This window comes from Pipistrellus hanaki (assembly GCF_964339955.1).
Source record: "Pipistrellus hanaki genome assembly, chromosome: 2".
In the NCBI taxonomy this organism is placed as follows: Eukaryota; Metazoa; Chordata; class Mammalia; order Chiroptera; family Vespertilionidae; genus Pipistrellus; species Pipistrellus hanaki.
In genome coordinates this window covers 199,098,540-199,114,444 of record NC_140504.1, presented here as the reverse complement: position 1 = coordinate 199,114,444, position 15,905 = coordinate 199,098,540, and the positions used below count along the sequence as shown (strand labels likewise).

Here is a 15,905-nt window from a genome sequence, read left to right as displayed (position 1 = left end):
GAGGCCCTGCAGGAAGTGGCCCTGGGCCAGGCACACGGTGGCCCCTGGCGGCCGTCTTGTCCTCCCACTGGCGTGCTCCCTCCCTGGGTGAGGAGCCGCGGGGGCGGAGAGGGCAGCCCCCAGCCTGAACTGCGGCCGTGTGCCAGCGGGCGCCCTTTGGGGGCAGAGTTGCCGGCTGCCTGCCCCCGGGCCTGTCCCGGGCTGACCGAAGAGGCGTCTGTCTCTAACGCGTTGGACTCGCCGGGGTGGGTGTTGTGAGGAATGACCTGCAGCCGCCCGCCGCGGGCTTGCTCAGTGCATTTACCGGGATTGGGGCTGCGTTTACGTCTGACCTGCCTGGGCGAGGCACCCTGACCAGCCCCCGCCCCCCGAGGGAGGGGGCCCCCTGCCCCCGTGGCCCCCAAAATTCACCTTCTTTGCTGCCGGCCTTGGGGGGGGGGTGCTGGGACCCCATCACCCGGCCTTGGGAGGGGTGCGAGTGCGGGGGGCGGAGGGTGAGGGTGAGGGTGGGTCGTGGCTCTGGGGCCTGTGCCATCCCTGCCGGAGCCGGCATGCAGGCAGGGCAGGTGGTTCTCCGGGAAAAGGAGGGAGAGCAGTGAAATGGGTTCAGAAAACGGCTCCCTGGCCCGTGGTTATAAGACGGCGATTTACATAAGTGCCCGCTCCCTGTTCCATCCTCTTGGCCAGTGGTCAGCAAACTCCTCCGTCCACAGAGCCAAACATCAACAGCACAACGACTGACATTCCTTTGGAGAGCCACACTTTTTAAACCTAAACATCTTCTAACGCCACTTCTTCAACATGGGCTCGCCCAGGCCGTGGTGTTTTGTGGAAGAGCCACACTCAAGGGGCGAAAGAGCCGCATGTGGCTCGCGGACCGCGGTTTGCCGACCACGGCTCTTGGACATGAAGGTAGCTGCTCGCCCCGAAAGAGAGTCTGGTTTTACTGTCCATTCACATCCCTTCCTGGGCTGGTTCGCTGGTGAGAGTCAGGCAGGCCCTGCTGTGGGGGGCCCTCTGTGCCCCGCCTGCCTGTCGCCCGAAGCTGGCAGCGTGTGTGCGGGGAGGCCCAGGTCCCGGCGCTGGTGCTGAGAAGCTGTGTGACGCTGGGCAGGTGGCTCCACCTCTCTGAGCCCAGGTCCCCGGCACAAGGTGGGGTACAGTGCACCCTCTGGGCTCGGAGCTGGCTCCAGGCTGAAGCTGTGCCTGGTCCAGGCTCGGCCCTCCCGCCAGGTGGATGCGCCGGCCCCAGGCCGGTGAGGGGATGGGGTCCGCTGTTTGTGCTGCCCAGAGCCCCCTCAGGCTCCTGGCTGGGAGAGCCCGGGAGGTGTGGTCACAGCCGGCCGAGGCCTGGCCCCGCCGGCCTGCCACCTGGAGACGCCGAGGCGGGGAGGTGTGCGGCTCTGGGCGGCGAGGGCCTGCCGGGCCCGGGAGTCGCCCCGCGGCCGACCCCAGGGCTTCCAGGGTCACATGACATGTTTGTGAAGTGCCACCTGGTGAGCTCCATGCACACCTGGTGTCCGTCATACGTGTCCCGGGCGTTCTAGCCGGGAGAGCCAGGCTCGGTGCTGATGCACAGGGAACCACGCCCGGACGTGCCCCTTCCCGGGCACCAGATGCCTCCGCGCCGCCTCTGCCCGGAGCGGAGAAATGACACCGGAGCCGGCTGGTGGCCTAGGAACCAGGAGGTCAGGGTTCGATTCCCGGTCATGGGCAGGGCACAGGCCTGGGTTGTGGACTTGATCTCCCAGTGGGGGGCGTGCAGGAGGCAGACAGTCCGTGATTCTCTCTCACCGCTGATGTTTCTCCCTCCCTCTCCCTTTCCCTCCCACTCTGACATCAATAAAAATACATGAAAAGGGGAAAAGGAGAAATGACTGAGGACAGTGGTCGGCAAACTTCGGCTGGCGACCCACCTGCTGCAGGTGGGTCGCCAGCCGAAGTTTGGCCCCTTAAGTTTGGCCCCTTAAGTGTGGCTCTTCCACAGAATGCCACGGCCTGGGCGGTGCAGTGGCGTCAGAAGAAGTTTAAGTTTAAAAAATGTGGCTCTCCAAAGAAATGTCAATCGTTGTCCTGTTGATATTTGGCTCTGTGGACGGATGAGTTTGCCGACCCCTGTCTTAGGAGATGGGAGAGAGATCCTAGCACTGCCGTCCAGCCGGGGCCAGTGGCCAGGGGTGGGGTACCCGTGTGATCCCCAAAACCCACCAGAGGCGGGCCTCCACGTCCTGTCCGGGGTGGCCAGGCGGGACCACGACCTTCACTTCCTGGGTCCCAGACCTGAGTTGAGCACCCGTGTGGCTCCTGCCCGCTCCTGGGGGACACGGCTTCCCCGTTTACAGCCGCGGCTCGGAGGCTCGGGGGTGTCAGCAGAGCCCAGGGCCTCGGGGCGCACCTGCCTGCGACGGCCTCAGTGTGGAACCACAGAACGGGCTGCGGCCTCCTCGGGGTGCGGGCCAAGCTGCCCGGATCCTGTGCACCTCCTGCCCGGCCGTCCGGCGCCCCGCGGGGCCCCGGCAGCTCCTCTCGGACGCCTGTCTCCTCCGCAGAGAAGGGGCGACAACTGGAGCCCACCCAGGGAGCCGGCGGGTGGCCGAGGGCTCCAGAGCGGAGGGCGGGGAGCGGGGCCGGGCTCCGGGTCGGCCTGTGTGCGCCTCGGAAACACGATCCCCTCCTTGTCGGCCGCGGGGCGGTGGGATGGAGGTGCGGCCGGACCGAATCGCTGGTGAGGGACGCGGCCAGCTGCCCTCGGCCGCCAGCACCGCCGGAGCGGACACCGGCACGCGTGATCAATCAGGCCGGCGCTGCTCGGCGTGGCTCTCGGGTTACACGCCGCGGTGATGTCACCGCGGCCGGAGCAGGCGCGAGAAGAAAGAGCCCCTGTGTTCCCAGCCCCCGGCGGGGAGGCAGCGCTGGCGTGTTTGCTGTCAGACAGCGAAGCAACGTACGTTCGCTATGGACGGTTTACAAAACCCAGAGAAGCAGGAGGAAGAAAGAAGATATCCAGAATCCCACGTGGTTATATTGCCTTCTAGTATTTTCTTTTTTTTTTTTTTAAATATATTTTATTGATTTTATACGAGAGGAAGGGAGAGAGATAGAGAGTTAGAAACATCAATGAGAGAGAGTCATCGATCAGCTGCCTCCTGCACACCCTCCATTGGGGATGTGCCTGCAACCAAGGTACATGCCCTTGACCGGAATCGAACCCGGGACCCTTCAGTCCCCAAGCCGACGCTCTATCCATTGAGCCAAACCGGTCCCGGCGCCTTCTAGTATTTTCCATAGAGAGTTCCATTTACTATCTACCTCCTACTCCTCCATTCATGTATCCATGCACCACCCATTAGTTTATCCCTGCTATCCACTCTTCATCCACCATCCATCCACCATCCACCCATCATAGATCTATCATACATCCATCCACCATCCATCATCCATCCACCATCCACCCACCATCCATCCATCCACCATCCACCCATCATAGATCCATCATACATCCATCCACCATCCACCATTCATCCACCATCCATCCACCCACCATCCATCCACCATCCATCCATCCATCCATCCACCATCCATCCATCCACCATCCATCCATCCATCCATCCATCATACATCCATCCACTATCCACCATCCACCACCCACCATCCATCATCCATCCATCCATCCACCATCCACCATCCATCCACCATTCACCATCCATCATACATCCATCCACTATCCACCATCCACCACCCACCATCCATCATCCATCCATCCATCCACCATCCACCATCCATCCACCATTCACCATCCATCATCCATCCATCCATCCACCATCCATCCATCTATCCATCATCTATCCATCCATCCATCCACTATCCATCCATCCATCCACCATCCATCCATCATCCATTCACCACCATCTATCCATCCACCATGCATCCACCATCCACCCATCCATCCATCCTATCCACTATCCACCCTTCCATCCATCCATGCACCATGCACCAAACCATCTATACATCCACAAATTCATCTATCCATCCTACAGCCACCCATCCACCCACCATCTATCCATTCAGTCACCCACCATCCGTCATCCGCCCCCACAGATGTATCCATCCATTTATCTTCCCACCATCCGTCTGTTCATGCATTCTTTTTTTCTTGGCCGGACCCCTCGATTTGCCCAGCCATGCTCTCTAGATTCAGCACATGAGCAGGAAAAAAGGCAAATAAAACAATGCACTCCTCACAGGGGGTGTGGGTGAGAGGGGGAATGGTGGGCACCTATAGCTTTGTGTGTGTAAGTGTGTGTATGTGTGTGAATGTGTGTGTGTGTGAGTGAGCGTCTGCACACGTGCCAGGGTGTGTGTGCCACGCTGGGAAGGAAGGGGGCTGGGCCTGACCTCTGCCTGGCCCCCCGAGGGCCTCTGGGCCCTGCCCTCCGCCCAGACCCCCATTTGTCAGGCTGCTCTGGCTCCGGCCACGGCGCTCGGGCAGGGCACGTCCAGAGTCCAGATGGACGGCGCCTCTGCTCGCCTCGGCGGCCTGCGGGCCGGCGGCCGCTCCCACACCTGGTCCACGTTACCGGCCGGTGTCCGTGAAGTGCGGCCCGGTGGCCGTCCCGCCCCCACCCGGCCCACCTCCGTTCTAATTGGGCCGCAGAGCCGGTTAATGGTGTCTGCGCGGCGGCGGGGCTGCCGGCCGAACAATGCGCCATTCATGCCCGCACAGGACGCCAGTGAGCGGGCTCCTGTCTTTAAGCTGAAAACCGAGGCTTAATTGGAACAGATGCTGCGCATTCCAGTGCCAGAGGCCAGCTCCTGTGTGATCGAAACCAGGTATGTGCCAGGGGTTCGTTTTAATAGCGGCTCTTACCTTTTTATTGGCATTCACAGGCCGTACGCACACTCCGCACCGCAGACCAGCCGCGGGCTTCGGGACACCTCCCGGGGGGCCCGCCGGGCGGCTGCCGGTGTGTGGGTGACAAAGAGGCTGCCCCGCTGCCCCGCGGAGCCCGGGCGGGCGCTGGGCTCTCCTGTCCTGGGCCCAGGCCGTGGCGGCCCCAGGCCGTGAGCCCGCGGTGTCCCCGGGTGCATCTGTCCTGCCCGCCCAGGCCTAGGCCCCGCAGACGCAGGTGAGGCCTCCGGTGGTCTGGACCCCCCCCACACCCGCTGCCTCTCTCAGCAACACCCCTGCCCTGCAAGCAGCTCTGTCTCTGCTCTGAAGCTGTGGCTGCTCCGTGGCGACCCCTGTGTTTGCTCTCAAGCTGAGTCGTCCAGCCCAGGAGGAACCTTCCGGAAGTCAGGGCTGTGGTTACGCACAGCTTCTGGGACGGGGCTGGGCAGAGGGGCCTCCGCTGTCCCCGCCTCCCGCCTCCACAGAGAACACACGAGTCCCTGAGCCCCCTGCTTCTCAGGACTCGGGGAAAGCCTGTCTCCACGCGCCCACGGGACCCCCGCCCGCCTGCCCTCTGCCCGGGTGATGCCCGAATATCCCACGGGCGCCGGCTATGGGGAGGCCACTGGGCCAGGGAAGCGGCTTCCTCTGCAGCTGAGCCGTCGCCCTGAGCGGGCTCCCTGAGGCCTGAGACTGCCCGGGTTCTCACCACCGCTCCCCCGGAAGCTAAGCAGGAGTGCTTCCTGGGAACGGAGGGCCTTTCGTGGACTCTGAGACCCAGGGAGCTGTTAGCAGGATTTACCTCAACAGATGCCTCAGGCGGTAACCTCGGCTCAGGTAGAGTCCACCATCCACTCTTCCATCCATCCATCCATCCATCCACCCATCCATCTCTTATCCATCCATCCACACATTCATTCATCCACCCATCCATCCATCCATCCATCCATCCATTGTTTATCCATCCATCCATCCATCCATTTATCTATTCATCCATCCATCCACCCATCCATCCATCCATCCACCTATCCATCTCTTATCCATCCATCTACACATTCATCCATCCATCCATCCATCCATCCATCCATTGTTTATCCATCCATCCATCCATCCATTTATCTATTCATCCATCCATCCACCCACCCATCCATCCATCCATCCATCCACCCACCTACCCATTCATTCATCCATTCATCCATCCATCCATCCACCCACCCACCCATTCATCCATCCATCCATCCACCCACCCACCCATTCATTCATCCATTCATCCATCCATTCATTCATCCATTCATCCATCCACCCACCCATCCATCCATCACCTATCCATCTATCCATCCATCCATCCATCTATTCATCCATTCATCCCCTGTCCATCCATCATTCCGTCTATTCATCCATCTATGTATCCATTCAATAAACATCTACTTGGCTCCTTCTAGGCCCCTGGCCAGTGCCTGGGTTTCGTTCCTCCCAGCATGAACACGGCACATCCCTCCCAGCTGCGGGCGGGTGAGGAGTCGGCCGGTTCCCTGGAGGCCGGAAGCACTAGGAAGCCAGTGGATAAAGACCATGAGCACAGAGGCCAGAGGCAGCCTGGCCTTGTCTCTGGGCCCCGGGCCTGGCGCCTGAGGCCCTTTCAGCAGAGAGGGGCCTGCCTGGCCCAGCCCCTGAGAAGCCGCTCCTCAGGCCAGGGCTCCGGGAAACTCCGAGAACCAGCGGACAGAGAGGAGGGCTCCTCCCCGGGGAGTGAGTCAGCCATTCGCTGGGGGTGGCCAGGCTCCTCGGCCTCTCTCTCCTGCCTGCTCCACCCCCCGGCCAAGGACACGCCCTTCTGTGACCCCCGCACCCCGGGGTCCCTGCTGCTGGCCCCGGGCTCAGCCTTCGACAGGCCTCAGGGTTCTGCCGCTGACTCCCCTTCACTCGGCGGGCCGCGCCCGGGGCACAGGGGGCAGTGTCAGCCGTGACCAGGGCCCAGGTGGCCCATCCCTCGGGGGTGCTGAGGGGACCAGAGGCCGGGAGAGGCTTCCTGCCCCTGAGAGCTCCGTGTGCCCCTGCATGGCATCCCCGGGCGGGGTCAGAGGGGCTCAGGGTCCGAGGGAGGCGGGGGGGCTGCCGCCAATGCAGTCAGCGCTCCGGCGTGGCATCGGGGCCTCCCAGGTCTTGCTATTGTGAACGACACGGACATGGCGTCTTGCACACCGGTCCTCGCACACCCACGAGCTTTCTACGGGGCCTGCCTGCCAGCTGGCCTGCCGGCCGGTGTCTTCCCCGCGAACCTCACCAGGTGCTCGGATGAAGGTGCCGCTGTGCCTGGTGCCTCCAGCCCCGTGGTAAGTGAGGCGCTGAGCCTGGCACCGGCACACCTCGCCCGGTGCCCCGCGGTCTCGCTTTGCTGAGCCCGTCCCCCGTGGCGGGCGACTCCGGGCACCTCTGCCCAGGAGCCTGGAGAGGTGCGAGTGTCCGCGACGGCCTTTACCCCTTTCCTAATGTGTGTCTTCTCTATTTTTCCTCTTTGCAGTTAATTTTTTAAAACAAGCGTTAAAGACTGGACGCCGGGTGCACGAATTCGTGCACATGTGGGGTCCCCTGACCTGGCTGGCGATCAGGGCTTATCGGGGCCATCTCCAGCCACCAGCGCAGTCCCCCTGCCCCCTCCCCCCGGAGCAGCAGGGCAAGCAAAGGCCCCAGGGCAGGAGCCATCGCCCTCCCGGCTCCCTGCTCCCGGCAAACCTCCCTCATTGCTCGGAGCTCCCGCACTGGGGCTGCCAGCACTCCTTGGCTTGTGGGCGCACCTCCCCAACCTCTGCTCTGTCATTATGTGGCTGTGGCCGTGGCCCTGTGTGAGTCTGTCTTCTCTTCTGAGGATGCCAGCCATAGGATTAGGGCCCATTCTCATCCAGTGTGCACGTGTCCGAGCGAATCCAGCTGTGTCTGCAGAGACCCTACTTCCAGATAAGGCCACGTGTGAGGCTCTGGTGGCTGGGCATCTCTGGGTGACCCTGTTCAACCCAGGACACACACATGTGCACATGCATGCACACATGTGCACATGCATGCACACATGTGCACAAATCCTTCAGAACAGAGCATGGACCCTCAGGCCTGGTCCAGGGTCCTGGGACACAGCTCCTGGCGGCCCAGCCGCCTGCCCAATCTGTGGCCCAGGCAGGAAGTGGGAGGGGCCAACTGGGGTGCCCTCCTCCCATCACGCCCAGCCCTGGTGGGTGTGTCATCGGGCCGGCCCCCGGCCCTGGCCCCCGGCCCTGGCCCCACACCGTGATGCATGGAGACACCTGGGTTTGGAAGGCGGAGCGGGACCCCCTGAGTGAGTGGGAGGGGGCACCCACTGGGGAGGTTCCCCTCCCCTCCCCTCCTCACCACAGGTCCTTGAGAGACAGCCTCCTGTGCACAAAACCCCTTCCCCTGGAGGCGGGACTCCACGTGAGGCCACGCCGCGTGTCCAGCGTGAAAAGCGAGAGGCTGGCCCTGCGGGCTGCATGCCCCCTCCCCGCCCTCCACCCGGCACAGCCTCTCCCTCCTCCGGCTGGAGCCCCGGCCGGCCGCAGGCAGAGCTCTCCGCGCTGGGCTGGAAGGATCCTTCCGGCCTCGTGCGTGCCTGGCTGTCCCCCGAGGGGGCTCCGGGCCGCCCTCGGCCGATGAACCGGGCAGGCGGGCTGGCGGGAGCGGGCACCTCTGCCCGGCGCTGGCTCTGCTCTGTCCGCCGGCGCAGGCCTTCCTCTGGGTGCCCGCCGCTGTGCCAGGCGGGCGACCCCCGTTTAGCAAACATGGTCCCTCCCGGCCGGCCTCCCGGCAGCTGACAGACAAGCCTGCTTTGTTCCGGGCCCAGCACCCGCCTCGTCCTGGGACACTCCCCCCAGGCGCCAGCAGGGGGCGGGAGACCTCTGTTTTGAGGGCCACCCCAGGGTGCTCCTGCGGCTTGACCTCGGCTCTGGCGCAGCCCCAACGGGGTGACCAGCAGCTGGGACTCAGCAGAGGGGGGAGGCGGCTCTGAGAGCGGGGTGCGGGGTGCGGGAGCAGCTAGTCCGGGGACCCAGGCCCGGGCTTGGGGAGCAGTGAGACGGCCGCCGTTGTGGTTACATCCCGAGGCCCCGGAGGCCCCGCTCGCCGCCCAGGAGCCAGAGAGACCCGGCGGGTGGGCCTGCCGGCAGCCCTGGCCCTGGGCCAGCTGGCGGGGCACCCTCCGCAGGCGGCCGCAGGTGCGTGTCCCGGATCCCAGCGGAGCTCCGAGCTGCCAGCAGGAGGCGCCTCCCTGCTCCCAGCGGGAGACCGAGGCCGGGGCGGCTGGTGACCCTCCCCATCCTGGCACGCGGGTCCGTGCCCGGCGGGCGGCTTCCAGGAGGGCGTTTGGAGACGCGGGTACATGAGCCTTTACATCCCTCCCGGGCTGGGCGGCTGCCCCGCCTGACCAGTGGGAGCCCTCGGAAGCTGGGCCAGCTCCTGACCGGTTATCCAAGGAGGCGGCTTCCGTCCTGGGCGCGCTCTCTGTCTCTCTGTCTGTCTCTGTCTCTGTCTCTCTGTCTCTCTGTCTCTCTGTCTCTTTCTGCCTCTCTGTCTCTCTCTGTCTCTCTCTCTCTCTCTCTCTCTCTCTCTCTCTCAGATGAGAAATGTCTGCTGCCTCAGCGGCTCCACGGGGCCAGCTGGTCACCAGCGATCCGTGACGCACACGGCACCTTCCGCAGCGGGGAGCAGCACCCCGAGGGGTCGCTGGGCCCCATTTCCCACTCACGCTCTCCGCACCACAGCACCCAGTCCTCCCCAGGTGCTGGGGTGAACTGTGTCCCCCGAGTTCTCAGGCCCAAGTCCCGCCCCGCGCCCTCGGCGGTGACTCAGTGGAAGGGGGTCTGCGATGACCTGTTCTGGATGAGGTGCCAGGATGGGCCCTGACCCCAGCCCGGTGCCCTCTGACGGGGAGGGGCCACACGCACAGAAGGAGGCCGCCCCCCGAGGAATGCTGGGAGCTGGCAGGAAGCCTGGACGGTCCCCCCCCCCCCCCCCGTGCCTTCGGAGGAGCACGGCCCCGACCGTGAACGTCCAGCCCGCAGGACACAGAAAACACCATTGGCTCCTCACAGGGAGGGGGTGAGGGTGCCAGCCCCTCACAGTGAACATCTGAGGACCTTGGCCTCCACAGGAGGAAGCTCACGCCAGCCACTAAGGGAGGGGGTGGGGAGAGGAGGGGAGAGAGGAGAAGACTGGGTAGTTCAGTGGGTGAGCGGGTGGATAAGTGGATGGTGAATGGATGGATGAAAGGATGAGTGGCTGGATGGCTGGGTGGCTGGGTGGGTAGACGGATGAATGGGTGAGTGGGTAGGTGGGTGATGGGTGAAAGGATTTGTGAATGAGTGGGTGGGTGAGTGAGTGGATGGATGGATGGATGGATGGATAAGTGGGTAGGTGGATGATGGATGGGTGAGTGGCTGGGTAGATGGATAAGTGGGTGCGTGGGTGGATGATGGTGGCTGATGGGTGGGTGGGTGGATGGGGGATGGATGAATAGGTGGGTGGATGGACAGATGACTCGGGTGGGCGGATGGTGGATGGAAGAATGGATGGGAAGGGAGGTGATACAAGCGCCATCTTAGAGATTTAAAGGGCCAGGCCACCGGGAAGATGCCCAGGGCTTTGGGCTCCTCTGGAAACGACCGGGCACAGAGACAAGATGCTGGTGCACCGGGGCCTGGACGGGCATGGCTCCTGTACACGCCATTCTCTCTCCCGCAGTGGCAGTGCCTACTTTGCCATTGGCAGTTGCCTTTGCCTCCGTTGCCTGTGGCCACCGGGCCGGCCCCCAGCAGGCAGGGTCTGGCCGCCAGATGTCAGCCGGATGAGCCGGCTGCTGGCCACTAATTGGCTGGGGGTCCGGGCGCCAGGGACACGGGGACCAGGGTGACGGATGGATGGAGTGGCCCCGCCCGGGCTTGGGGGGCCCATCGCTGACCCGGGCAGGGGAAGCAGGTGCCCAGCGGAGCCCGGGCTGCCCACACAGTGCCAGTGCCGCAGCCTCCCAGCTCCCAGGTCCGCCGCCTCCGACACGGCCGCGGCTCCTCAGGGCACAGGCGGGGGCAGGGGGGCGGGCGGGGCGGGGGGCAGAGGGCGTGACCGCAGGGCGGGAAGAAGCGGCGGAGGAGACGGACGCTGGGAACGGCCGCAGTCACGGTGGCGGCCTGCCCCGCGGCGGGGATGCGGTTACAGCCGGTGCCCATAAACCCGGTCAGGCGGTTTACGAGGCGGCGGGGCGGGGCCGGCCGGCGGCTTCTGGCCAGAGCTCTGGCCGGAGTGGAGCGGCCGTGTCCTGTGGGAAGGGCCTTCGGGGGATGCCCGGCCGCAGGGCTGTCCGGCGCTGCCCATTGCGTTGGCTCGGGGGTCGGGACGCGGGACGGGACGCGGACATGCACACGGAGCCTCGGGGTGCACGGGCCAGGCGGCCGAGGCCGGGGGGGTGGGGGGGGGTCTGCCCCGCGGGCGCTGGGAACCAGCACAACCTCACGTCGGCTGCGGCTCATAAACCCCCTCCGGTTCCCAGGCACGTGGTCCCCCCCTCCCCCGTCCCCCCCAGAGGCCCGCGTCTGGGAGGGGCCTCGGGCCTCCCGCTGCTCTCGGGCGGCCTGCGGGCGGCTCAGACACTCCATGGCGGGCACAGCCTCCCCACCGGCGGCCCCGGAGGACGACGGGGTGAGGAGCAGGGAGGGGCTGTCTCCTGGTGGGCGGAGGGGAGGAGCGTGGGGACAGTGTCCAGGCCACGTGGCCAGGCGGCGGGGTGCCAGGGCCGGGGTGCCAGGCCCGGCGCAGAGGGCAGCGCGGCTCCCAGCTCCGGGGCAGGGGCCGGCGGGAAACGTGTCCTGGAACCCTCAGGTGGCTTTGTGCGGCCACCGTCCATCCCGATGGCCGGCCTGGCTGCCCGGCGCTGTCCCGAGTCTGAGCTTGTCTGGGGGCCGGGCCACTGAGGGACGGAGAATGGCCGCGTCACAGGCTGGTGAGGGGGACATGCCCAGACCTAACGGGGAGGCCGGTGTGACCCACGTGTGGGTCAGAGGCCGCTGCCTGGACACTCGCAGGACCAGACCAGTGGGTGTCCCTCCTCTCCGCCCGCTGGGCCCGGCCTGGCCCCGCTGTGGCCTCCCTGCCCCGAGGCCTCTTTGGGGCCCGGATCCAGGGACCTCGCCAGCACGGCTCCGGCCGCAGGGTCCCGTGGCCCAGCCCTCCTCCGGCCGCCTGCCCGCCTCCTGCCAGGGCCACGGGCTCCCTCACTCGGACCCCGATCCTCGCGCCCTCCCCGTGTGGCTGGATATCTGGGGCCACGTCACAGTGTCCCCTGCCAGGCGAGGGGCTGGGCTCGGCCAGGAGTGACCCTGGGGACATCTCCGTCAGGACACAGGCTCCTCCGGCCGCGGGGGCTCAGGTCCACCGGCCTGTGAGCGGGAGGTCGGGCTCGGTCCCCGGTCAGGGCACCTGCCCAGTGCGGGGCGTGCAGGAGCGGCCGATCCCTGGCTCTCTCTCTCATCGTGGTGTTTCCCTCTCTTCCTTCCTCTCCGACATCAATAAAACATGTATCAGGACGGTTTTTGTTGCCCTCGCCCAGCCGGCCCGGTGGGGCTCAGAAGGCCACGCGGGCACCGTCCCCACCCGTGACCAGTGTGTGAGGGTCCCTGGGGGTCAGCTGGACACACAGCCAGGACCACAGGCGGAGGCGGCGAGGGGCCCGGAGGGACGTGGCCTTGGAGTCCTCGGGGCGCGTCCGGGGGGAAGGAGGGGGGGGGTGGGGTTTGGAGACATGTCCCCCCCGGACCCCCACCACCTCCTCAGGGAGCCGGGAGCCCGGTCCCCAGGTCTCATGGGTCCCCCAGTTTCTTCCTGAGCGTCGGAGCCTGAGCTGCAGGCGGGGTGCTGCGGAGGCCAGAGCCACCCCTCTGCCCAGCCCCCTCGGGACGCAGCTCGGCCCTGGGGACCTGGTCATTTCCGAACGTGTGGCCGTGGCCGTGTGACCGGCTCCCTCGGGCCGCCCCCATGAACTCTCACATCCCGCTGTGTGCCCGCCCCACGGGCCACTGCAGGGAGCGGGGGCTCTGACCTCCAGCCAGCTCGGGGACGCGTGTGCCTGGAGAGGCAGCCGGCAGGCCGGGGGCTTTGCTCAGCACCTGCCGTGGGACAGAGCCAGGGCCCTGGGGTGGCGGGAGGAGAAACCCCCGAGGGCTCCCTGGAGGAGTCTGACTTCAGAAAGAACGTGCCGAGTCCCTGTGTGAGGAGGACCCTGTCCGGGGCCTGGTCACCCTGAGCCCGGGGCTTGTGCTTCAGCCACCCCACACCCGCGGCTCCAGGGCCGAGACGCCCGGGGCCCGAGGTCCAGGCAGGCTGCTCCACTCAGCCTAAGGCTGGACCTGAGGCCACAGGCTGCTGGTCACACCACTGGGGGGCGTGGCTCGCCTTCCTCCGGGAGGTGTCTCCCCAGGTGGAGGGTGCGGGTGCGGAGGGGGGGGACTCTGAGCCCCGCCCCCAGCCCTCTGACCTGGCTGAGCACAATGGTCACCTTGGTGACACTGTCACCCAGGGGACCGCCATCCCTGTAGAGCAGGGGTCCTCAAACTTTTTAAAGTGGGGGCCAGATCACGGTCCCTCAGAGAGCTGGAGGGCTGGACTATATGAACTACTAATTCCTACTGTAACACCTCGGCTGCGCTCACTGCCCAAAAAACCTGGCGGGCCGGATCAGACTCCTCTGCGGGCCGCATGTGGCCCGCGGGCCGTAGTTTGAAGACCCCTGCTGTAGAGCCTCAGCTCGGCCTGGAGGGGAGCGTCCTGCGGGTACAGGCAGGGCCCTGGGGGACGCCCCAGGCCCCCCGGAACCCCGGGCCCCGGAAGCTTCCGGAGGAGGAGCCGCTGGTGTCACAAAGCGGCCCTGAGGGTTCCACCTGCCCCGGGCCGGCGGAGGCGGAGGCGGAGGCGGAGGCGGAGGCGGAGGCGGAGGCGGAGGCGGAGGCGGAGGCGGAGGCGGAGGCGGACGTGGGGACCAGGCATGTTTAGCCCACACGTGCTGGACGTGCCGGCCGTGGTCGTGGACAATGGGTCCGGGCTCTGCAAGGCGGGCCTGTCCGGGGAGATCGGGCCCCGCCACATCGTCAGCTCCGTGGTGGGGCACCCCAAGTTCCCGGCGGCCCCGGCGGGGGCGGGGGCCGGCCCGAAGCAGTGCTTCGTGGGCGAGGCCGCCCTGCAGCGGAGGGAGGCGCTGAGCCTGCGCTGCCCCATCGAGCGCGGCCTGATCGTGGGCTGGGAGGACATGGAGGCGCTGTGGCGGCACCTGTTCGAGTGGGAGCTGGGCGTGCGGCCCAGCGAGCGGCCGGTGCTCATGACCGAGCCCCCGCTGAACCCCCGGGCGGCCCGGGAGCGCACGGCCGCCCTCATGTTCGAGGCCTTCCAGGTGCCCGCCTTCTACCTGTCGGACCAGGCGGTGCTGGCGCTGTACGCCTCGGCCTGCGTCACCGGGCTGGTGGTGGACGGCGGCGACGGCCTCACCCGGGCCGTGCCCGTGTTCGAGGGCTACTCGCTGCCGCACGCCGTGGGCCGGCTGCCCGTGGCCGGCCGGGACCTCACGGAGCTGCTGGCGCGGCTGCTGCGGGCGGGCGGGCGCGGCGTGCCCTGCGCGCTGCGGCGGGCGCTGGTGGAGGACGTGAAGGAGAAGCTGTGCTACGTGGCGCTGGAGCCGGAGCGGGAGCTGGCGCGGCGGCTGGAGGAGGTGCAGCGGGAGTACACGCTGCCGGACGGCCAGGTGCTGCGCCTGGGCGACCAGCTCTTCCAGGCGCCCGAGGCCCTGTTCGCGCCCGCGCCGCTGGGCGTGCAGGGCCCCGGCCTGCCCGGCCTGGTCGCCGGCAGCATCGCCAAGTGCGACGCCGACATCCAGGCCGCGCTGTACGGCGAGATCGTGCTGTCGGGGGGCAGCACGCTGTTCCGGGGCCTGGACGACCGGCTGCTGCGGGAGCTGGAGCAGCGGGCCGCCCGCGGCACCCCCATCAAGATCACCGCGCCCCCCGACCGCTGGTTCTCCACCTGGATCGGCGCCTCCGTGGTCACCTCGCTGAGCAGCTTCAGGCAGATGTGGGTCACGGCCGCCGACTTCCAGGAGTTCGGGGCCTCGGTGGTGCAGAGGCGGTGCTTCTGAGGGCCCCTCCCCCCGCATCCGGGGGCTCCCGGCGCCGTCCGCGTGGCGTTCAATAAAGGGCAGGACGGTGCAGTGGTTGGCCACATTGGCTCGGCTCATTGCTGGGGGCACCGGCGCGGTGTCTGACCGGGTGGTGGATCTCATTTCGGGGGCCTGCCCCCAGCCCCCCTCCTCCTGGGAGCGCCCGAGGTTATGCAATGAGGCTGTGTCCACTGGTGGTCTCAGGGGGGGGGGTCTGGACCTCCTGCCAAAAGCTTGTGTCGGAAGGGCCCCACTTGCCACCCCACTCCATCCCCACTCACCCCTCATCCCCCTCCTTTATCCCCTCGTTCTCACCTTCTCCCATCCCCCCCCCCCCACTCCCCACCTGAGGCGTGGCCTGAGGTCCCAGGGCCAGCTCGGGGTGGGGCATGTGCACCCATGAGCCTCCCCGGCTGCCGTGGGGCGAGCACACGCCTGCTGACCTCACACGGAGGGGCGGGGCTTCGCTCTGGGAGCCGAGCACAGGGAAGGCGCGAACTGGAGCTGCACATGGAGCCAGGAACCCCCGAGGCCCGTCCTGGCCCCGCCCCCCGTTCTCACTCGGGGGCTCCCAGGTCCTCAGAAGGCACCGGAGGGGGTCCCTCAGGCCACAGGGCCGGGGGCAGAGCAGCCTGACTCTCCCGCTGCCGCAGGACACCCCTGTGGTGTCCCTGGTCTGACGCCGGCACCTGCTCTGGCGGCACCCCCCCGGAGGCCACCACGTGAGGCCCCCCCAAATGTGCGTGTGGGGGTGCCCTCAGGGGCTGTGCTGGGGGACCTGCTTCCTGGAGCCTAAGGTTCCCGGGGACCCAGTGAGCCGCA

At 66.6% G+C, this 15,905-nt stretch overlaps 1 protein-coding gene across 1 annotated transcript; it reads left to right on the top strand.

Moving 5' to 3' along the window:
• Positions 1-13,922: 13,922 nt before the first annotated feature.
• ACTRT2 (actin related protein T2) lies at positions 13,923-15,062 on the top strand (the record flags this gene model as incomplete). Its single annotated transcript, XM_084871436.1, has 1 exon — positions 13,923-15,062. One exon carries the CDS (start codon positions 13,923-13,925, stop codon positions 15,060-15,062), a length of 1,140 nt encoding a protein of 379 aa, XP_084727562.1.
• Positions 15,063-15,905: the final 843 nt, after the last annotated feature.